General features: G+C 40.2%; 1 protein-coding gene across 1 annotated transcript in view; it reads left to right on the top strand.

Moving 5' to 3' along the window:
* Positions 1 to 25141, top strand: part of GRIA3 (glutamate ionotropic receptor AMPA type subunit 3) — a 271547-nt gene that overhangs the window by 226976 nt on the left and 19430 nt on the right. The window contains exon 13 of the mRNA XM_046673901.1: positions 19595 to 19842. Within this exon, the coding sequence (XP_046529857.1) occupies positions 19595 to 19842 (248 nt within the window). The remainder of the gene's footprint in view (positions 1 to 19594; positions 19843 to 25141) is intronic.

Raw genomic sequence — 25141 nt, 5'->3', positions numbered from 1 at the left:
AAGCAATAGAATCTGGAAAGAAGTAGGGGTGCAAGACATTTCAGAAAGAGCAAGAAAACAATGGAACAGAAAAAAGAGGTTTCTCAGGAGCTTGAACTCTTCTGCCAACACGACAGAAACTCTCCAACCAGCACCCCCTACCTTTTTCTCCCATTTAACCTGCAGTATCTCAGGTGGTCCGGGCTGCTGTATTGGTGTTTTCACAGAAGCTTAAGGGAATCCCAAGCTTCAAAATCCCCCAGTCTAGAGGACAGTAGGTAGACAAACAGAAGAGCTGGCCTTCACATGGGGAAGTTCAAGTATTAAAATATGGTTCAAAGCTATGAGCAAGAGAAATGTCCTTCAAAATGAAAAGGGGCAGAATGAGAAATTGTAACAAGAGCTTTGAAACCTTGTCTGTTAGCCAAAGCACTCTCCTACTAACCACATTACCCCTCACCTCCCTCCCTCTGGGTCCTTTTCCATGCCTTTTATTATGAGGCAGCTCTATACTGTTGCTGCTTTTCAGAGGCTTCAGGGAGGCTCTTGCCTCGAAGTTCCCAACCTAGAGGACATTAGCTGGGTAGACATGAAGCCGGTCACCAGGAAAGGCTCAGAATTAGGAGAATGTAAGTCCTATCAGGAAGAGGAACATATTTTAAAACTCTTACAGAAGGAAAAGACGGACCAGGAGCCAGGAAACTCCTGCCCTTTGGCCAGAAGCACTTTTCTAATGTACCACTCCCTATTCCTTACAACTGTTCCCTATTCCTGTTTTACCTGCTGGGTCTGGGCATTGGGAAACCAATGCAATTACATTTGTTTCTTACAGAGGCCTTAGGGACACCAGGGGTTTGACCTTCCCCACATAGGAGACTTGTTGAGTGGACAGCCCCAAGTACCTGTATGGCAGGGTGAAGCCTCCTGGGAGTAAGTGGAGGTTATCAGTGAGGGGAATTTAAGCTGGACCCCTCCTTTTAGTATCTCTACCAAGAAGGGTTATTGAGGGCCCATCTTTCTAGACAAGAGTGGTATAATGGACATTTGTAACCAGGCTGAAGTGCTGGCTCTTTAAGTTTTAAAGAAAGAACTGAGATTGCTGTGATCTTTTCTCCCTCTTTCTCCCTTTTGTTAATTCTACACTGCCATTGCCATTTTTACATGCAATGTAAAAGCATTACAAGTGTGATGCACCAGGGTGGTAGTAGGAACATTCCGCTTCCCAAACAGGAGAAAAATGCTTTCCAGCCCAGAGGCCAGGTTGCCCAGCCTTCATCCACGCCGTCAGTTGAGAGGCAGTTGGTCAATTTTCTATTCAGTGTAAGCTGTGGGCAGTGCTAAGACTCAGACATAAGGTAAGCTGATGTGGGGAACCGCTAACAAGGTAGGTAGCGTATTCCCACCACAAATTATTTGCAATGCTGATGAATTCTTAAGAGGACCATCCTTCTTCCTAACCTCCTTCGGGGTACCATCACTATTCAAGCAAAAGTGTGGATCTCAATTACTACAGAAAAAAACCTCCACTCTCCCTCTTACTGAACAATAATTTTTCTCTCTTCTATGGAGACCAGATTGGTTTTTGTAAGGCTTGTGTCTGATCTTTTTCCACTCTGTTCCACTGGGACCCTTGCTGTTACCATGGATACCTCTTCCAGTGGCCAATGGCACTTAGGGGATGCGGCACAGTATCCATTGCACCAGGACCTCCTGTCTTTATTCACTTTGTGTACTGCCTTTTTTGTCTTCCCAGCAATTACTGGGCTTGCCCTTCTGCCAGTCCAGAGATTAACAAGGACTAGTTAAAACCATTTTTTATCCAGGCCAGCCTGGTGGCGCAGTAGTTAAGTGCGCATGTTCTGCTTCTCGGCAGCCCGGGGTTCGCCAGTTCAGATCCCGGGTGCGGACATGGTGCCACTTGGCAAGCCATGCTGTGGTAGGCATCCCACGTATAAAATGGAGGAAAATGGGCACGGATCTTAGCTCAGGGCCAGTCTTCCTCAGCAAAAGGAGGAGGATTGGCAGTAGTTAGCTCAGGGCTAATCTTCCTCAAAAAAGAAAAACATTTGTTATCTTTAAGGCTTCCCTTTCCTTCCAAAACCTTTGGCTACATAACACAGCTGGACCCTACCTTAAGTAATCCATATATCAGAAATTTCACAACTAATAAAAGCAATAAATAGTAATTACTCACATTAGAAATGTATTCTTCCCTGGAAAACAGAGATTCCCTAGTGCATTTTGGTGTTTACAGATCATTAATTGCTTGCCAGAGAAACCTAAGACGAGGGCTTTTAGAAATAAACATAAAACAGCCCATGCATCAATAGAGAAATAAAATTTGATTTTCAAAAATGAATCTAATTCTTGGCACAGCTTTTTCTAGGAATTCATCTGTTACGTGATGGAAGGCATACTCTTATCTGGGCAAAGCAGCACAAACCAGGGAAAGGAAGGCTCAAAGCATCAAAAAACATACTGAGACTGAGCCAATCTACCTAGGTATGGTTATAGCATTCCAGAAGTCTGTTGGCTAATCTTGGAGTCTCCCTTACAACCATCAGTCATTTTTTCAATACGTTTGGATCCATGTCTTCCTAACACTGTACTATATATTCAGCCTGTCCCATGTTGCCAAGACTGAAACGAAGAAAAACTTAAAAAGTTCTGCATTCCCTGATTTTGTGTTTAAATTTTTAAACTTAAGGTTGCATTAATGGCCTGTTTTGCATATCTGTTTGATTGTACCATCTTAAAGATTCATTTAAACCTGGGGAGGACAGCATGACTCCTACCTGCTTCTCATTAATACCATACTTTTCAGTGAGTGGATAATGAATGACCTGGCTAGAAATCAGTAGAAATGTAGATTACCATTAGGTGGAGAAGGGGGGAGGAAATCCACTTTCTCCACCACACTGACAAGCAATTTGAGGCAGAAGGTAAAGAAAGCAGGCCTAAAGGAGAGATGATGGCCTAGGAGGGTTCTTAATTAAATATACTATTGTCTTTACATGTAGGACCGTGAAGGAAAAGTCATTCTGATGGAAATTAAAATTTGCAAATGATTTTTAAAATCTTGGGTTAATAGAAACAAGACATTTAATTATGAAAAAGAAAACCAGATAACTCTTAGTCACAGATTATCCTAATGGGCTTTGAAAAACTTACGAGTCTGCATAGGCATTCTTTAATTTGTTGCGTTAACTACTGTTAGTGGCACACTGGTGGGAACGGAGGGTGGGAGGTAATGGGCAGTGAGCATTCCAGCTGACAAAGGGCTGCCATTGGTTGATCAGAATTGGAACAGAAGCAAGCAAGAGAGTCTTAAGGGAAAAATACATAACTTTTTTTTAAAAGTGTCATTGGCCTACTCCACTTTTCTGGAATAGCAACAGGTAATAATGGTCTTGCCTGAGATAGAGAGGGCTTGTTTTTCAAGTTACTGCATTTCTTTGGTGATAAGGGAAATGCATTTCAAACCAATGACTGCTAATAAATTATCCCACAGGCCACAGGTTTCACAGGTACTAGAAATACATGAAATTTGGAAATGCACGAGCTTTCTGGTTCCCTTGACTCTTCTAAATCCTTTAGGATTCAACATGGCTTCCTTCTGCAGTTTGACTATTGATCTTTACTGAGTAGAGATGATAACTATATCCATCATAAACTCAAGTCAAATGAAATAATGGCTTGGTTAGGTTTACTTCAGAGAGTTTTCATACTTTGGTTTTGCTTCTGTTAAATGGTGGCAATAAATACACAGGCCTGAATATAAAACAACCCAGTTTTCTAGATGATTCTTTAAAAATAACAACAACAACTTTGCTTCAGGTCACGATTCCGTTTCCTGGTTTTTCATTTCTTATGGGGTTTAATTTGCAAATCTGCAATTTGACAGCAGTCATTTCAGTGTGGGTCTTTTCACACAGCTTGGTTCAAGCCCCTGGTCACCGTATGACAGTGACCGAGCTGAACGACTATTAACATTCAGCCTAATTCCTCCAGGCTTACCTCTATGTGAAATGCTGATCCTGTCCTCCCTTTGGTGACTCAGAAAAGGCAAATTTACATGTGTGACCTTAATGTAATTGTAACACAGATTGAAAATGCTAGGCAAAGACATTTGGAATGAGTATTTGACAAAGCTATTTGGAATTTTTAGAGGAAAGCATCTCTGGAGATTCTACCACTTTCAGTTTTGATTATACTCAATCCTTGAACCTATCTATATGAGCTGATACAGGGATGAACCATTTTTTTTTAAACTGGGAGAAGTCATGAATGTTGTCATCTGCCTGCCCACCTCTGCTGGAATTCTTCCCTTGGAAAGGAACATCAGAGAGAGGTGGTCCAAACAACTTGATGCAGCAACTCGCAGAGCCAGAAAGGGAAAAGCGGGCTAAGTGGAAATTTAGAGACCATACTCTATTTTTTTTGCACAAATATTTCCTTGTATAATGATCTGCTCTTTTGAAGGAAAGTATAGTTCTCGGACAGCAGTAACAGGAATATTCTCTCATGGCATACCTAAACCCAAGGGTTCATTTCTTTTCAATTTTATACAAATAGGATAAATTTAAAGGAAACAGTTCCTGCATATGCCCAAGGGATTTTTGCCCATGAAAAATAATACAGCTTACCTTTCTCTAGAGAGGCCGTCCACAAACACAGACTGGGCGAGCTATTCAAGAGCTACAGATTAACCCTGAATAGGATAGGAGTTATGCCTCCTCCTCTTTTGCCCCTCAAACTAGGCTATAGCCAACCCCTAACTGGTACAAGCAAGACTCATTTGATGCAGCCATCACTTACATCATTAGGGCAAACAAGAACAATATTGTGAAGTAGACAAGGTAGTTTTTGGTGCCTTTTCGTTGTCTTTTAATACCTCTCTGCCTTCTCCTTTACTTAAGCTGGGAGCCTGCACTATCCAATATGGTACCCACTAGCCACATGTGACTATTTACACTTAAATTAACTAAAATTAAATTTAAAATTCAGTTTCTCAGTGGCACTAGGCACATTTCAAGTGCTCAACAGACATGTGTGGCTAGAAGCTACTGTATTGGACAGCACAGACATAGAATATTTCAGAAACTTCTATTGAGCAGTGCTTCCAACTGTTAGTTTCTTTAGCTTCTTGAGCATAAGGACCATGACTTTCACATCTCCATCCCCTACAGCATCTACTACATTGCCTGATACAACTATTGAATGGGAGGGAAACTCACTAAGTGCTTACTATGTTTTCAAGAGTTATGCTAAATTCGTTATAAGCAATCTCTCATTTCATCATTGCGAGAACACTGTGAGGTGAGTCCTATTACTATCCCCATTTTTCAGGTGAGGAAATTGAGACTCAGTGAGGTTAAATGTTTTGCCCAAAGTCGCACAGTAATAAGTACCAAAGCCAGGTCTTCATAAATTCAGAACCTATGCTCTTAACCACTGTTCTATGCAACAAAAGAAAACACACAACTGCAAATTTCACCATGGACAGGCGAGCCAGTTGCAGAACATTGGTGACTGGGTGGCTTCTCCACAGTGTTCATGCTGGCCAATGCAGAATAAAGACAGATTGGGTTTAAGGTATGAGCATGAAGAATGGGGGTATAAGAAATATGTTGATTGGTGTTTGAGTGTGGGCATCAAACTAAGAGGCTATCTGACTACTTCTCTAAATGAAATAACAGAAAATTAGTAGTTTTATCTGCTGTTTTGCGTATAAAGACCATTGCCTTGGCCCCCAGTGGTGAAGATTAATGAAACCTAATCGTTTTGTGAAGTCACCTCCACGTGTTGCATTACCAGAAAATTCTGTAACTTGAGCTTCCAAGCCACAGAGTTTGTGCCAGGACACATGAATGCCAGAAAATCAATTTTCCTGCAGCTTTCACAGTCAGTGTGTTTGCCAGACAAAACCCCAGCCAGCCACTCTTTTTTTAATCAGCATAGCGCCTTTAGAAATAATAGTTACCGGAATGCTTCTAACACAGCAAGAAGGAAAAGACTTAAATCTAAACCCAACTGTTCAAAATTGAGAGCCACAGAAGGTGAAATGTGAATATATTGAAACTGAACATTTTAGTGGCTCCAACTGGCCCTATAAGGTATTCTTTGCTAAGCATCTAGTGAGTTAGCTTTGGTTCTAGTCTGTGGCTCAGTAGCACTGACAGCAAATAACCTGGCACCATCCTTCTTACCACCCACATGTGCCCATGCCCTCATGTGCCCCCTGACTTATCAGGGTGGCATCCCATCTTGCCTGCCCTCCGCAAGACCTATCTTGATTCCCCTTCCTTCCAGTATTCCTCTCGTGCAAAGTCTCCAAGAAACCAAACCATATAAAGGCGGTGGATATGGGTTATGTTATCCTCCCACTTGCCATGATGGCATAGTCTAATTTATTGGGGATTTACTACATGCCAGGCACTGTTCTTGGTGCTTTATATAAATTATCTCATTTAATATTCTATCTTCTTTTCAGAGATAGTTATGAGAGTCTTAGAGAAATTTAAGTAATTTGTCTAAGTGAAACAGAAGGCATGATCTCTAATGGTGGAATTTAGGGCCTTATGACAGACTAGTGGAGTATTATATTGATTATATTATATTGATGCCTTATTTCACAGGCTTCAAAGCTAAACCAAGGGAGATTAAAGCTACATAAAATCATGTTGAAATGACAGGTCAAAGTAGTAAACCTCAATCAATTCACTGGCATTTTGGTCAATGGTGTCACTAGCAATTTCTCCACTGGGAGGTAGTGTGGAGTAGTATAAAAAGCACAGGTTTTGGAAGCCAAGGGACTTAGATTTCCGTACTAATTCTGCTACTTGGCATCTACGCAAGCTAGGAATTATCACCTTACTAAGCTGTGAAAGGGGTTGGGAGAGACGATGACAATGCAATTAAGAATACAGACTTTGGTATCATATGATCTGGTTTAGATCTCAGTTATACCATTCATTTATTCATTCAGTTCATTTTTATTGACTACATTCTATGTGACAGCCCTTGTTTTAAGTGCTCAAACAAAACAAAGGCCTTGTGCTCATAGTAGTGGGTGAGACAAAAAATAAACAAATACATAAATAATATGTATGTTTCAGTTGGTGTTAAGCGAAATGAAAAAAACAACAAGACAAAATGTTGGGAGTGCTATTGCATCTCAGCTGATTGACGAAGGCTGCTCTGCTGAGGTGACATTTGACCAGACGCCCGAATGAAATGATGGAACAACCCATACTAACATGAGGTGGAGTGGGATGGGAAGAAATGCATTCCAGATGCAACAGCTTGAGTAAAGGCCTTGACATGGGAATGTAGTTGATAGGTTTAAGGATGAAGGCCTGTGTGGCTGGAGTGAAGTGAGAGAGGGAAAGAGTGGTAAGAGATAAGAGCAGTGAAGACAAACCAGAGTCTGTTGGGCTGGGCTTTCTAAGCCCTGGTGGGGACTTTGGATTTTATTCTATGTTTGCTAGGAAGTCATTTTGAGGGCTTTAAGCAGAGGAATGGCATGACCGAATTTATGTGTAAAAGGATAGTGCAGACTGCTAGAGCGTGAAAGTTGAGGAGCAGGGAGACCACTTACGAAATGAGTGTGATATTTCAGGTGAAAAATGACTAGATTGGACTATGATGAAGGTGGTAAGAAGTGGTTGGATTTTGAATATATTTTGAAGATTATGCTGACAGGGTGTGGAATGTGAGACCAAAGAGAGAAGTCAAGGATGACTGCAAGGATTTTGGCCTGAGCAACTGGACGAATTGGAGGGTAGCATCGTTTCCTCTGATGGAGACCACTGGAGGAGTAACAAGTGGGGGTAGGGGACAATCAAGAGTTGCATTTTGGCCATGCTAAGTTGGAGATGCCTATGAGATATCCAAATGGAGATGCCTGGTAGGCAGTTGGTTAAATGAGTCCAGAGTTGAGAGAGGCCAAGGCTAGAAATTTTACCAGCTGTATTATCTTGAACCAGTAAATTAACTTCTATAAGCATCAGTTACCTCATCAATAAAATGGGGATAATATTTGTTTCACAAGATCATCTTAAGGATTCACAATAACGTATGTAAAGTGTGAAGCACCATTCCTGGTGCACTTAAGTGATTAATAAATGGTAGCCTTCTCGTTGTCAATACTTATTAGATAACTGGAAGCTAGTTGTTGCTGTTGCAGAATCTTTGTTGATTGCTCTAAACCCAGATTGAATGTTAGAATCACCTAGGAAGCTGTTTTTTTAAATGTTGGCCCCACTTCAGGCCAATTAAATCAGAATCACAGGAACAGTGATCAGTAGCTTCCCAGGTATATATTGCCTACAGATGGAGAACAGTTGAGCTGGCTTTAAGAGAAGTCTTCAGATTAGTTCCAGTTCGCCTTTTGGGAAACTAGCTCTCCCAAAAAAACACTAAATGGAAAATGTGGGCTTTTCTTGATATCCTTGAGCAAATTGCTTCTTTTTTTCATTGCTTTTTCCCCTTAGTATAAAAATAATTCTTGCTCTAAGGACCTGAAAGAAACAACCACTGAGGAAACTCAAAATATTATAATTCCAGGATAGATTTTTCTCCTTAATAGAAAAATATTTGTTCCTCTCATTTCCTAGGCCCTAGATTGTCAGGATTGGCCTCTACATTACAATGATTTGATTTAAGGATAACAAGAGTATTGAACTTCTCTTTTAAATATCTTAGTTATAGAAAATAAAAATATAATTAGAAAGTGAAATTCAGTTGGTCAAGAGCAATAGGCTCTGGATTGCTGCAGATGAAATTTCATTGAAAAATAGAACTCTAGCAAGCTGAGGGAAATGACCCTAGAGTGTTCAATAGTGATGGCTGATTTGGAGGCAATACATTGCTTGGGAGTCAGAGAATTTGAGGCTTTTCTCTAGTTAGTAGTAAAAGAGCGTGGCAGGCACACTTTCTCTGTGGCCCGTTCTCTGTACTGAAAATAGATTCTGCAATTTCAGGTGAGGGGATGTAGTTAGCAAAGTCAGATTTTCAGTACATGCTCACACCTCTCCCTTAACCAGTTGATATGTCCACTATTAGGCTATGTATGATAGGCTATGATATGCCTTAGCTATGATTTGATCTTTGCTGAAATGCAAGTTCTCTTGCAAGGGGATCACACTGTAGGTTGTTTTCCATCCTTTATTCCTCAGTGGGAATGTTTCCAATCCTCTTCTGTGAGCAGGGTGGAGTGGGGGGAGGCATCTCGTACCTGGTAAGGCAAATGGGGAAGAGGTGGGACTGCCCAGGTGGGGGAGTGAAAAATGAAGAGTATCAGAAACAATAAAAGTTGATTCAGTCTTGCTTGATAACAGCCCTAGGTAGTCCATATTTATGCATTTTCATTCTGAAAGTAAAGAGAAAAAATAATTTGTTGACTTCAAGTTTAAAAAGTGGGGCTTTTGTGTGGGTTAAGGGCAAGACACCTTGGTCTTCAATCTCACATTTCAGGGACAGAATAATAGAAATATCATGCCCCTTGTAGTTATGCTAAAGTATAGACACCATTTCAAGCAGAATTTACGTGGACTTGGTCCAGCTCTAGCATATGATTTCCAACCATCCTTAACCCACCTGGGAGCAGTGTACTGTTTGCAAGCACAGACTCTGGAAGCTGCATGAGTAAGTTCCCAACTTCACTACCTACTAGCTGTATGGCCTTGGGCAAGTTACTTAACTTCTCTGTGCATCTGTTTCTGCACTTTTAAAATGGGATAATAATATAATCTATTTCATAGAGTTGTATTACATGAGTTAACACATGTAACACACCTAAAATAGAGCCTGGAACGAAGCATGGGCTCAATTAAATGTTAATTATTATTGTTTTGCCCGCTTATTGGTGGCTCCACCAAAGCCCATAAAGCAGAGCTTCTCAACTGTGTCACTACTGACATTTGGGGCCAGATCACTGTTGGTTGTGGGGATGTCTTGTGCACTGTAGGGTGTTTAGCAGCATCCCTGGCTTCTATCCACTAGATACCAGTAGCACTCCTCTCCCCAATTTGTAATAATAAGAAAATGTCTCCAGATGTTGCCAAATGTCTCCTAGGTGGAAAAATCATTGCTCATTGAGAGCCACAGGGGTAGAGGATACTGTGTCCCTTCCTCTATTTCCCCAGAATAGAGCAATAAGACCTCAGAACCATTTTCTCCAAGAGTTTTTTGACTGGCTTTCAAAGTCATATTGCCATTGATGCTACTTTCAACCCATTGGAATATTCTTAGTCTGACTTGGCAAGAGAAGCAGAAGACAAATCAGAATAGTAATCGGACTTTGCATGCCAGAGAGGGATACTAGAAAGGTCACTGAAAACTTATCTGGGTTGTCACCTGCACCTTTAGAAAGGAAACATCTGAAATAGTACTCTTTGAGGTGGAAGGAAACCTGTCCCTGGACTTTCAAGCACAGTGTGAAAATGTTAAGCAAAGGCATTTGGAATGAGTACCTAAGGTTTGAGAACAAAACTCGATGTCCAGGCAAAAGGTGACCTCCAACTCCACTGAAGTTATCTAAAAGCCTAGCCCCCAAAATAACTCAGCCAGGATGGTATCACACCAACAGAAAAACTCAGAATAGAAGCCAATATTTCTTTCCCCTTCTTCCCCTTGCTTTCACCAATACATAGTCACACGGCAGTTGCTGATTGTCTGAGGCAAAAAGAAACTGACAAGCAGTACTTGTCTGAACGTTTAGAAATGTGCAAACTGAAGTGAAGGAAAGAAAGACAATGAAATTGGGGTTTCCGTCATGCTTTAGAAATGAAATCATTTCCTGTGTTCCTTGCTTCAAGTCAAAATGGAAACCATTTCCTTTGCTTTAGGGGAAAAAAATTATAAAATTCAATGATTCCTTTATCCAAATGCACTTCATCGGAGCTACTGATTTCTTTAAAGCAGATGTAGAAGTATGTGTCAGTTGCATTTGGCAAGCCAGATGTGTTCTTCGTCTTCTGCCTCAAATTGCTCTGATTCCTTCCTGTGTGAAATGTGGACACTAGGGGCCTGTAACAGAGTTACAGTGTGTGACAAGAACATTCACTTATTCCAGTGCCTTTATGGGAAGGGATTGGGGTTAATTTACAATTTACCTTGATTTTAAAAAAGAAACAGCTTGAATAAGAAATTAAAAAATGTTTTTGAAGGTGAGCTGCTCTCTTTTACCAAAAAGGATGTCAGTGTTAGAGCTGAAGAGGCTGGGCTTGTAGTGGGAGAAGTCTGTCTGTAGCCTTGAATTCAGCAGACTTGGACAGGCTCTCAGCTTTGTTCCTCATGAGCTGTGTGACCTGGGACAAGTTATTGAGCCAGCAGCAATCTCCGAATTTCTATACAGGAGGCCCTTCAGGGTGGCATTCTGGTTGGGACTTATCTGGAGACTATGTTTGCAAAGCAAGCACACAGTTTTTCCCAGACTTGTTTGTTTGTGGTGGATTGATGACAATGAGAGGGTAGGCTAAAGCCTCCTGTGGCATCTCTTGGCATTGCTGCTGTGCCTACCCTCCCCCACCCTCGATTTCCTCATCTATAAAATGGGGATTTATTCTTTCATTCAACAAATATTTTTTTGAGCACCTGGGTGCCAGACACTGTTCTAGGTGCTGGGGATTAAGCAGTGAACAAATAATACCTGCTGGGCCTACCTCACAGGGTTGCTGCGGGGTTGAGATGATGTGATGATGTAAATGAGATAATGTGTGTAAAATCACCTTGGCAACCAGAAAGCCTTATGCAAATATAAGGTTTAAAGAAATTCAGCTATCTCCTGCTTCTGGTTGTGATAAATTCAAGGCTTCTCTGAATAAGAAAGGGAACTACTTGAAAGGTTGTAGGATGAACAACACTCTAGCCACAAAATCCTCCCCTTCACAGGCCCAAACCAAGTGCCTGAAATTTCCACTGTCAGAGTCACAACTTAAAGAATTTCTATAGACGTGAGACTTAGAACCACGTTAAAGAACTTGAGAATGGGCCCACCCCATCCAGGCCTTGCCTTCACCCTGTTCTCCTTCCCTGCCCACCTCACTAGGACACAAAAGTACCTTGTCCTCTTCCAATGTCATTAAACACTAGGAAAGGCAAAGAAGAGGGAGAAGAAAGAAGGGGAGGTTAAAAGGTTTCAGTTGTATCACTGTCTTCCTTTCCTCCTAATACCTTGCCTTGCAAGGGTCACCTGTCCATATCCCAGTATTTGAGAAACTCAGTGAGGCAACATTTGCTCCTGAATGTTGGGGGTGGGGGGCGCACAGGAGGCACACAGTGGGTCTGCAAGTGCTCAGTTCAGGCAGACAGAGGCCCAAAGCCACTTTTTGAATTTGTACCAGCTATCAATGCTACCTGAACCCGTATCAAAGGCAGAAATTTCAGAGAGAGATAAATAACAGAATAAAAAGCAGATTGTTGTTTTTAATGATATTCTCTTAATTAAAGGTATGATCTAGAGAAGAAATTGACCAAATTATTCAGCAATAAATAGTCCACAATAAACTTAGAGAAGGCAAAAATGAGTGAGGGGAAAGTATTTTTGTTTGAAACTTTTGCCATTTTTTCCTTTCTTAGTGTCTTGTTCACAGGGATGACCTTCTCCAGCCCCTAAAGGACACCTTTGACTTATAATATCAGTGAACACCTCCAGAAGGACCAAGACTACTGATGCCAAAAAAAGGGATACATGATGGATCTCCGAGGAAGGAGGACAGTGAAATCGGGGAAGAGGGGGAGAGGCTGAGAACCCAAAGTCAAATGTAGCCTCTCTTTGACATGTCTGTACAAGGCTAGTCTCATACATAAAGTGATGGAAATGGACAATATAGACACGATGGCAACAGTGGCCAAAAAATAAATACATAAATAAATAAATATGTAAAAGGGGCAAGAGTCCCTTTTGAGGAACAATGGGGTACAAAGTACCTAAAACCGTCTTCCCCTGACCTTTCCTTCATTCTATTCTCTCAAATTATTCACTCAGAACACATTGTACACGTTTAGGGCATAGAGATGTCGTAGACACCAACATTCTCTTTGCAAATTTTGTAATACTTTGTCTGCTATCTGACAGTAAATTAATACCATAAGTGAATTAGCAGATTATGCCACTGTTGACAATTATGCTTCCAATTTATTGGTCTGTTTTGTTAATGCAGTTAATTCTTGCCTATCAACGTATCTATATATGTCTGTTAAATCATGTCAAAGTGAAAAATTGTGCTCGTGTCCAGATCATGACAAGAGATAGTCTCATTGTCCTTTGTGCTAATGCCACTATATCAACCATATTGTGGTCAATTCTGAGGGCCACATTTTAGGAGGGGCTTTGAAAACGTAAAAAAAAATCTAGAAGATGGTGGCCAGAGGAGAGAGGGATAAATGGAATACGAGTCATAAAAGTAAAAAACGAAGGCCCTTAAAACGTTTAGCCTATAAACAAGACGATTAATAGGTGACATGATGATAGTAGTCTTCAGGCTGTACATCACTTGGAAAACAGGGCATATTTTATTCTGTATCAATTCAGAGGGCAGAATTAGGACTAGTGGTTGGAACAGCAATTTTTTAACATTCATTCCTTCCACAGATACATAGTGAGAGTTTCCTAAATACCAGGCATTATGCCAGACACTGGGGATGCAGAGAGAAAAAAGACATATCCCTACTCTCAAGGAGCCCAGATTGCACTGGGGATGACCATTACAAAGCAATATAATCAGTGCTACCTACAGTGGAGAAATGGAAGCAGAGAGGAGAGACTGCCCAATTCAAGCAGAAGGCAGAAGTAGGATTGGAGGGGAGAGAAGTTCTCATGAAAGATAGCAGCCAAAAAAAAAGAATTTTCTATCAACTTAAACTGTCCCACCATGGAGCAAGCTACTTCCGGAGCCTCGTCTGAGCTAGGAAGTGCTCACCACTAGAGGCGTTTGGGCAGAGATGCCATTGCTCCATTGGGTGAGAGGCTGAACCAGATGGTTTTCAAGGTTTCTTCTATCTCTGAAAGTCTATTACTCTACTGACTTCAACTGGATGTTCTATTGACCAAGTGGATATTCTAATTTCAATCTTAGGGAAGCAGAAAATTTCATTCACCAGGTCTCCCCAATAGCAGTGTTCTGGTTAATGAAGTTTTTAATATATGAACCTCAAATAAACTACAAAACATAAATTTACCCATTTTTCCTACACCAAGAAAATTTTAAAAATTCAAATGATGATTTTTTTTAAAGATTTTATTTTTCCTTTTTCTCCCAAAGCCCCCTGGTACATAGTTGTGTATTTTTAGTTGTGGGTCCTTCTAGTTGGGGCATGTGGGATGCCACCTCAGCATGGCTTGATGAGCAGTGCCATGTCTGTGCCCAGGATTTGAACTGGTGAAACCCTGGGCCACCAAAGCAGAGCACGTGAACTTAACCACTTGGCCACGGGGCCGGCCCCAAATGATAATGATTTTTTGTTGATGGCAGACCATGGGCATTTACCAGGGAGATGTCTAGAGACCCAAATATGTGAATAATACTTGAGCATATGATTTTCTCCATAAAATGAAGTAATGATTCCATAAATATGGGACTGAAGTAATTTATAATACAACTAAAACAAATTACACTTTATGTTACTATAAAGATATATAATGTTTTTCTGCACTTCCTGTGTGCCAGGCACTATACCAAGTGAGATGCATGTATTAACTCATGTAATTTCTCCCAATAAACCTTTGAAGTGGGCACTTTAAAAGGATTATCCCATTTTATGGATGAGGAAATTAAGACACATAAGGGCTGGATAATTTATGCACCTAGAAGGGGGATTCAAACCCAAGTAGCGTGACTCCACATTCTCCACCACTGCGCTATACAGTTACCTTGCACTTATCTAGGTCTACAGAGGAATACTTTTATGCACAGTGACAAGGAGTAACCAATACCATTGCAAAGAGATACAAGGTTCGAGTGGTGGCCTATGTGCACTCCCTAATCGCTTGATTCCACACACCAGCCTCGCAGGGCCCAATTTTCAAATGTTCACCTCAACAAAAAGGCAAATTCCTCCGTATCATTGACCTCCATGATTTATTACAAATAGTTGGAACAGTGACTGTTGAATCCATGAAAGCTAGAGCTGTACTTTATCTGATGTTTTGGATTAATCTGTTCTTCCTCCATTCATGTATTTCTCCTTTTGGATTTCATTTGCTAATCATCTAGTGGTGCTAAGAGAATTTCTTGTGAACTCCCTGTATAACTGTTGTTTATTCATTCTTAGGTATAAAATGGTGTTCTGTGGAATGAAATAAATGAATTGTGGCGGATTGGAGAAAAATGAACTTGCTGTTACACATCCTGTCCATAATTTTTTAAAAATTTCTCCCAGATAATTGAGCTAAGGTTCAATCCCTTTTATTTCCTTCAGTATTTCAGCCAAAATAAGACAGACTGCAAAAAAAAAATGCTGGTGATATTTTTTTTCTTATTTTTTGTCTGAATGTTATACTGTCACTTAAATGCTAGTTAGGAATATAAACACTTCAGCTTAGTTTTTCTCTTGTGAGCCCTTTCTTTTCCCCCTTGTAAGCTCCTTCGGAATTCTGTCATCAACGTGGGCCCGATCATTTCTTCCACTAACTAACTTTTCATTTACTGCATTCATTAATATCTGCTGCATGTACACCACACACGTTTAAAGTGCCCATTTCAAGCACTGCCATTTATTCTCTTAGAAATGCATCATTACCTAAAAGAATAAACCTTTCAACCTGTATCAGCAATCAAAGCGCTCAAGTAAATGGTGAAATAAATGAGTCCAAATTATAGTGCACTCTGATCAGAATTCATGGACCCCTTTGCCCTTGGCTTATAAATTTATCTTTAGAAGCAATGGTCTGTTTTCAAATAGTGTAAGAGATAAATTGTTCTAACCCCCTCCCTCTTTCACTCAGGTCTGATTGGCCCAAGATGAAGAACACAAAATACCTCTTTGTAAGTGCGCAAAAAGACATACCCACCACAGCATTGTCTATAATGCCAAAAAAATGGAACTGACCTAAGAGTCCTCCAATAGGGGATTGAGTAAATAAAGTATAGCATATCCTTAGATTGAAATGCTATGCAGCCATTATAAAGGAGATAATTTTATTCTTGTAAAAGTCTAAAGAGATGCAAGGGAAGGATAAAGACCAAATTCAGTATAGTGGTTACTTTTGGCCCAGAGAGAAGGGTATGCAATTAGGAAGGGGTACATAAGCACACTTCAACTAGCTTCATAATGTTTTATTTCTTAAGTTTTGTAGCAGGTACACAGGTGTTCTTACATTATTTTTTATATCTTTCTATACATCTGAATTATTTACTATTTTTTAAAATTCTATGAGCAACCAACTAGGAAATTCCTACTGAAATAAGTCATTGAGAATCTATTTCATTATGATTCTTAGAAGTTGTTTTATGTGTCAAATGAGGCTAATGTGATATGAAATGAGCATAAATGTCAATGGACAAGATTTCAATCTTAGAAGGCCTTGATTATTAGGGGGGAAAGTTATTGGTGTGGACGTCAAAGGCAGGCTAAGTGGCAAAAAAAAAAAAAAAGGATTATAAAGCATATATCCTGAATGGTTTATCTGGAAATTGGACCCAATGATCTTTACAGTAACTTTATCTTTAGAATTCTATAGAATGAAACTAGTGCTGGTAGCCATTTTTCACCAATCTTCTGACACCTTTGACCAACAATCTAGTTTTCACTCTGATCAGGCCTAATCTTCAGTTATTAAGCAAATATATCTTGAGTGCCTACCATGTATCAGGCATTGCACTGGCTGCCAAGAGGGCTACCAAAATGAATCAGGCATGGATTTTGTCCTCAAGAGCACCCAGTAATGTGGGGAAGACAGACACATAGCCAACTCACCTTAATGCAATGCAGTAAGCTCTATAGCAAAGATAAAAGCAAAGTGCTTTGGGAGGACAGCAGGGGAAGCACTTCTGTGGAGGCAGGAGAGTCAGGAAAGACTTCACAGAAGACGTGGTATTTGCTCTGGATCTTGTAGGATGAATAGGGATAATTCAGGGAGAACCAAAAGTATAACCAAAGGCGTAAGACATGAAAGTGAAAGCATATTTCAGTGAACAGTGAGACGTCCAGTGTGACTGGACTATAGGAGAGTGCTGTCAAGATCATAAAGACACTTCAGTATCATACATAAGAGTTGGGATTTTGTCCTGTAGGTATTAGGGAACTATCAGAGGATTTTAAAGAATGAAGTAACTTGATCAGATTTACATTTCCAAAGGATCACTGGAGGATAAATTGAAGAAAGAGATGAAGCTGGGAGAGCAGTTAGGAGGCAATGTGGTCCAGACCAAAACCTGATGGGAGCCTGCCCCAGGGCAATGATAATGAGAATGGAAAGAAAACAAAAGGAAAGATCCTACAGGCATTTCTGTGTTAGAATAAACAGGGCATGACAGAGGCTGAGAAAGGAGTAAAAACCAAACTTTCCAGCTTGGATGTCAGGAGGTTTACTGATAGAATTTAGAAAGAGAACCAGGCCTTACAAGGAAGATAGTAAGTTTAGTTTGGGAACGTTTAATCTGAAAGTGTCTATAGGACCATCAGATGGAGATATGCATCAGCAAGTCTTGTTTGTTGTCTTGCCAAAACATATCTTGAATCCAACCTCTTCTCTCTCCCTCCACTGCACCCCGCCTAGTCCAAGCCACAACCGTCTCTCCCCTGGAATATTAGAATAGCCTCCTAACCAACCTCCTTGCTTCCACTCTGGCCCATCTTGTAGTCTATTCTCCATATAGCAGCTAGAGTAGTGCTTTAAAAACTTCAATCAGATCTTATCACACCCCTCCTCGAAATCCTCCAATAGTTTCCTATCACATGTAGAATAACCCCAAACTTTTTACTGTGACCTACAGGGCCCTACAACTTATGTCCTCTGATTATCCTTCTAAGCTCATTTCCTACCATTCTCCTTTTTGCTCATTCAGCTTCAGTCATATTGGCCTTTTTGGGGATTTTTTTTTTTTTTTGCTGTTCTTTATGCAAACCAGGCATATTTCCATCTCAGTGAACAGTTTCAGTGACTCAGTGAGGGCCTCAGTGAGGGTCTGACTGCCATAAACACAGTGTTTAATTTGCATGGTGATAGCTCTGGCAGTTCCAGCCCTCTGTAATTATTTGAGCAGGTCCAAACAGGCCTCAAGAAAGAGCAATGCAGCTGGCCAAAGTCTGGAGAAAAGCAACTAAATAAAAACCAAAAAAGTTGAGATAGGGGCCAGTAAACCCCATAAAAGGAAACTTGAAAACATGGTATGTATGTTTATAGTTTCTACCATGCTATCTTACCTGTAGTCAAATACTGCTTTAGAGTTTTTCTCTAGGATTTTCCTTCCTAAGAACCTATCTCCCAATTCAATTGGAAGTCACGTGGTCATGACTTCCATGACCATGCTTCCTTTATATTCTCCAAAATGCCTAACAGAGAGCTGTCAGCATTTAGTACATGTTCTAAGGCCCACCTGAATTGAGATGAAATTTAATGGAGTTAAGTTCAAAATTCAAAAAGGTAAAGATGAAGGAAACTTTGTTTGGTAGAAAGAACTAACAGTTTTGGTTTGTCCTCAACCTGAGTTGAGGAAGGGACTCTCTTCACTCTATTATATTCTTTACACCCCCAGCAGAGTGCTTTATATATAGCAGGTCCTCAATAAATATTTTTTGAAAGGGTGGATGAAAGACTAAATACATTAATGCATACTCAGGCAGTGTTGATAGAAAATAATGCTCCAATGACAAGAAACAGTTTTTCTTTTCATTCTGTCCTTGTCATATATCTGGGGTGCCATGTTTATTTCTAGGAACTCCAAATTAAGAGAGACATCGCAAACTAGACTCCTATGGGAAAAAGACCAAAATTGTAAGGGTTCTGGAAATAGTATTAAACATCAGTAGAGTTTAATCTAATGAAGAGATGAAGAGGGGGCGTAACAACAGCCTTGCAATATTTGAAGGACCGCTGTGTAGAAGAAGGAACAGAATTGCTTTGCATAGCTCTAGCAGATAGTACTAAAGCGTGGGAGTTATAGAAAAACAAATTTCAGTTCAGAATAAGGAAGTACTTTCTTACAATAATTAATACCCCGTGTTGGAGTGAGCTAACTAAAATGGTTGTACATTCCCTTCCAATGGGCTTTTTTATCAGGCAGGTAAAGGGTAATCAGAGAGCAAGATATTACAGAGGAGATTTCTGAATTGAGAGGAAGATTGAACTAAGAAAGTGTTTTTCAAACTAGATTCCAACCCATTGGTATAGCCATGAAATCAACTTAGTGGGTCTTGACTAGTATTTATTAAAGTGAATTAGAATACAATAGAAACTATGTGAGAGCATCACACATAGCAAGGATGAGTGTGGTTTTGAAAAACTTATTTTGGAACCATATTTACATAGGTATGAATGTACCTACTGGGTCACAGTGTAACATGCTTTTCTTACTCTGGATTACAATAAAAAATGTTTGAAAACCACTGCTCTGAGGCCTCTTCCAATTTTCATATCTGGTAGCTCTAAGAATTCTTCTCTCTGTTGCAGAGGTCCAAAATTGCTGTCTATGAGAAAATGTGGTCTTACATGAAATCAGCAGAGCCATCTGTGTTTACCAAAACAACAGCAGACGGAGTTGCCCGAGTGCGGAAGTCCAAGGGAAAGTTCGCCTTCCTGCTGGAGTCAACCATGAATGAGTACATTGAGCAGAGAAAACCGTGTGATACGATGAAAGTTGGTGGAAATCTGGATTCCAAAGGCTATGGTGTGGCAACCCCTAAAGGCTCAGCATTAAGGTGGGTGGAATAATATAACAATATCCGTGTTGTTATAGTATTCCACCTACCCTGATGCATTTTGTTGTCATTTTCTTTCTTGTGGATTTTGAGGTAACTTTTAAAAGTTTAAAACCTACAATATTCCATGGAGTTAAATAAGACGGTAAATTATGGTTTCATCTATTTAATGCATCCATTTTTTTTAATGTTCTCTCTCTGTGTTGTCCTCTCTGACTGTTTGTTGCTGTTTTAATTTTACAGTTCAACGGCTTTTTCAATTTAAATGGTAAAAGCCAAGTTATGGTGCCATATGTGACGAATGTTAATTGCATGGATGTGGTGTTCTTGTTACTTTTTTTCTCAAAGACAATTTCCCCATCCCGCACACTTCAGTTTTGAGCAAATGTTATCCTCCATGCCACCTTCCAATATTTAACCCTGTATTTGCTGTACAGACATTTTTATAGCTCCACGTTCTGTGAAATTTAGCCAATTTGTCCTCTTGTGCTCCTTTTTATACGTTAACGATTTCCTAAGCATTTGTGCATTTTCTTACAAGTTATGTTTTATCGTTTCAAGAAATGCTGTTAACCTGGCAGTATTAAAACTGAATGAGCAAGGCCTCTTGGACAAATTGAAAAACAAATGGTGGTACGACAAAGGAGAGTGCGGCAGCGGGGGCGGTGACTCCAAGGTCAGCCTCAATGTCACCACAACCGGGTACCCTTAGTGACGAGTAATCGGCAAGACTGTTATCTTATTATTGAGGAGAGAGCACAAGACTCACACATCAAGTGGAATGACCAGGTTATTCCTCTGCCTGGCAGCTTTGGGAACCAGAAAGACTTCAGGGCACTGCCCACGTTTTTGATCTAACTTGGGTCCCTTCTTAAACTCCCAGACAGAGGCTCCCCATCCATATCCCCTCCCTCCCCTCCCACACCAGACTGCTTGCCTTAGGAAGGCCATGGTGTGGGATTCAATGCCCTAGGCTTTCAAGAGCCCAAGCCTTTTTTAAGACTATCCCCGCCTGCCTCAGATGAGTGGTGAGAGAAATCAAATTCATCTACTGAAAAGTCAGGTTACCAAGCCTTTTTTTTCCCCCTAAGGTATGTTGGTGGCTTACAGAGCTTGGTTGGTTGACTAGAGTTGGCTTCTTCAATTATGTGTATGAGTGACGAGATGTTGTTCTCTATATGTGATGGCCTATTTAAGCTGGCCCCACTTAACTTGAAAGCAAAACAACAAGCTCGGTTTCAAGTTAAATGGGGTCTTTCTTCAATAGGCCACCCCATATATAGACTTTGCAAAGACATTTTGTATAGTTAAACAAGTGCGCCGCCTAACTGTGATATTCTGTGTGTATGAATCCATGATTTGGCTTCTCCTTAGCCATGTTCTTGGTTCAGGTAGGTCTAATAGTTATCCAGGCTACCATCATGAGAAAATTCATCTTACTTGGCATTCCTTTGGCTCCTTAATCCTCTTCTGGGCTAGAAAGAATGAATAGCTTTCATCCAAGCAACAAGAAATAGGGGCAAGCTCAGAAGCCACAACACCAAGTGATGGAAGGACACATTGGGTAAGTACAAGAGAGGACCTGAAAACAGAATCCTCCGTGGCCCAAAGGGCATGAGAACTATATTGAAGCATGTAAGATCCACTCTTGTACGAGCAAGATACCATAGGCTTCTTAAGGTGAAGAGCAGTGTTTCCCAACCACAGGCCAACAGACAGGCAAGCCAAAAATTTTCTCCTTCAGAGACAATGGTTACACCTCTGTTCCTCTTTCTCCCTCTCCATTCCTCAGGATCCTGACGGAAAAGTTAGTTTGCCAGTCTGCACTATAATATAGATTTGGAAACACTGGTACAGAGCAGTTACAAAGAAATAAATTTAAAAACAACTTTTTTCAGCACATAATCTTACCAGGCATTGGTGAGGTCTTTACTATAAAACCTTGATTAACCCGAACTCACCTAACTGGTACCCCAACTAACTGAACTCCCCCCCTCAGTACTCCACATTGATGAGAAAACAGCAATAGTACCAAAAAAGAAGACTGCAAGGAATTGATTTTTTTTTTTAATCACTTGCCAAGTGATGACCTGTGGTTAGGTCACATTCAGCTCTGTCTCCTGTATCTTCTCTCCATCTGGATTGACCCGCAAACATTAGAGAGCTGCTTCCCTGAGGCAAGAAAGTGGATACAAGCATTTTGAGAAAAAAATGTTATTGGCCAAGAATGAAACAAAATGAGTATTCTTAATGAAATTTCCATTCATCCCTTATGGATTCCAATTAATCAAGGTTTTACTATGTGTCAAAAACCAGTAACTTCCTTTCCCACCAGTATGAACTGATGACCTTGACAGTTTAGCCAAGCTTTTGGCTCCTTTGAGTTTTGCAATGGCTAACCTGATGCCTAGAGTATTTAGCACCTTCTTCCTGGTCTTTTGCTCATGTTTTTAGCAGACCACAGAGAACCTAATTATAGCATTCAAGTGAGCTGCAGAATGAAAATTAAGCTGGATTGGATACATTGTTCTATGATTCATCGTTCATAATCAGCATGGTTAAAAGGAGCCATGGACTGTATCAAGATGACTCTAAAATATCCACATGATGCCAAGTACCCAGAAGTTTTCAAATGACCAGATGTTTGATGTTACATAAACAAAAAAACTGCCTGAATTTTAACTTTTCACCCAAATGTGTTGGTGTCATGAAGACCCCTAAATCTTTAGACCAGCTATTTGCTAATTACAACGAGCAATCAAGCTTATTTTTTTTTTTTACCTCAGTTGATACTGCTGCAAAGTCAAGTAACTTTATTGCCAGCCCATGATTTCCACATTATCTGATTTTTGATAGGTAAATGGAAAACTATTTCAGTAGATACTAAATATTTCCAACTTCTTTGACCATAATGCTACCTGCCAGGCATCTTTCAAATCACTTTTTTTGGTCATTACTCCAGCCAACCTTTGAAATGTCAACCCCTTTCTCAACTACGGATAATAGTATGATGAGTGCCGCAAATCCAACGATCGCTTATTCTGTTTCTGGATTATCAAGGAGCTTGCCTTTATCTTCTTCCTTCTTGCTACCTGCTGTTTTCTGAGAGTGAGCAAGAGAAGGGGCAAGAGATGAACTTGAATCTGCTTTACCACTCGTTAGTGGTGATGCCAAAAACAAATCAATGAAGAAGAAGGTAGAAAAGGCAGTGAAACCTCATTAATTTGGAGCCCTCTAATTTATAATTTGTGACAAACTGGACAGGGGCTACAGTCTACAGTCTAACTTCATCAGGGTTGTGGCCTAGAGAGGTTTGTTAAGCAAATGAAGAGTTTAGACTAAATTGTCAGTTGAATTTTTCCTTAAGAGAACAAACGTTTTGCACATGTTGGAAGCATTTACTACATATAATCATATTCATTACAAATCTATCTGCTAAAGTAGTTCTCACGAGGACCTCCACTAAGGCAATGTTTTATAGTGAGTTTGAATTACAAAATAGACTTAAAGTAATAAAACTGTCATACTTCAAACCTATTTTGTAATTCAACACTTTCTCATTCAGACATCCTTCCCCTCTGTTAGTCCAAATCAGTGAAGTTTAACTGCATTAGTAAAACGGCTTGAGAATTACACTTCTTTGTTGTATCCCATCCCCAGTTAACATGACAATTGACTGTCGAATATACCATCATTAAACAAAGAGAATGAGACCCAGAGATGGTGATGACTTTGAGAAGGTCACACAGCTAATGCTGTCACAGATCTCTGCTCAATTTCAGGGTCACCTCTTGTGATAATATTGCAGACAGCAATTCATCACATCTGCTCATCCAATGAGCAATGTGAATCTGATTGCATGTGATATATTTCCATACAAATCAGATTCATTCTCAACTACCTCGGTTACAACGAGGCAAATGGCATGTTTAAGCCATACCAGCCCTCAGTACCGATTACTAAAGACGACAGTAATCACAAAGCCTGACATTTATGAGTGCTTTTACTTTTTCACAAACACTTCCACACCTATTATTTCTGAAAGCAGGAGAGGGAGAAAAACCTGTGTTACTTATCTCTCTGTCTCTCTTCTGCAACATTTAAATAATGATAAATGGGCAATTATGTTAAATTGTTGACTTTCCCCCCTTGCATGAGACATTACACATTCTAAGCCTACTCTCAAAAAGTTACTATTCTATGGAAGGAACCAGCAACTTTTCAGGCTGTTTTAAATGTGCATATGCTTAAACTAATGAAATAGGTTTTTATTTTAATTTCTGAATACAAGGAATTAAGACAAGGTCAGCCACTAAGGTAGGCCCTGAACCAGACCTACAGGCTAAAACTAAAAACCAGCTTGGTTTTACCAATTTCCTAAACCTGGGCTAACAGAGCCTAAACAAATCAGACTTGACGTTCCTTGATGGACTATAAATACACAGGCAAGGATCATGGAAATTAGAGCTGTGGTTTGGGAATTTTTAACCTGCAAATCACCCTTTTGTGTTAGTGCTTTATTACAATGTGTGTGCAAATGCAGTAATTAAGAGCCAGTAGGTTGTTTCAGCGATAAACTCAGATCACCAGGGGTTTGTGACACAGCCAGGGAAAGTCTGTTGCTGTGAATCACAGCAGAATGGGGATTTAGCTGGTGAATTACCACATAAGCACATCAGCCTCCCTTCACAGCTGCCTGTCTCCTCAAACTTTCCAATTCTTCTGATCTCCCCCCGCCCACCCCGCGCTTCCTTCCCTTAATCTTGGGAAAGGGACAGCAGCTTAGCTTTCGTGTGTAGTCTTACCTCACTAGAGGAGGTCTGGTCAGTGAAACAAACTATTTGTGACTGGGTGACAAGGTGTTATAAACCCTACTCCACCTCACCCCGGAATTGCCCTGGCTGTAGTTCTATCCAGGGATTTAAATAGACTTCCAGCATCCATATTTTCCAAGGTGAAAATCAGCACACTGTGTTCTTTGGGGAACATTGGAACAGCATGTTTAAATGGAACCATTCAGAACCCCTTGACTGCAATGAGAGTTGCACAACATGTGCCTTAGCTTGTAAGGTGTGTGGGGAAGTAAGGGATGAGGATGAGGATGGGACAGCAGTTAAACTCCCATTAATTAAATAAATGGTTGGATGATCTTTATAATTTATAGAACATTGATAGAGAATATTGATGCAGTTTTATTATCTTTAAATATAGGAATTAGAAAAAACTAGCCAACGTGATTCTAGGAAAGAACTTAGGGAACTTGTTTTAATAAATTCAAAAAATGGCTTGCAATTAAAAT

Source organism: Equus quagga, chromosome 10 (assembly GCF_021613505.1).
Source record: "Equus quagga isolate Etosha38 chromosome 10, UCLA_HA_Equagga_1.0, whole genome shotgun sequence".
Lineage (NCBI taxonomy): Eukaryota > Metazoa > Chordata > Mammalia > Perissodactyla > Equidae > Equus > Equus quagga.
This window is presented reverse-complemented; position numbering and strand designations above follow the sequence as displayed.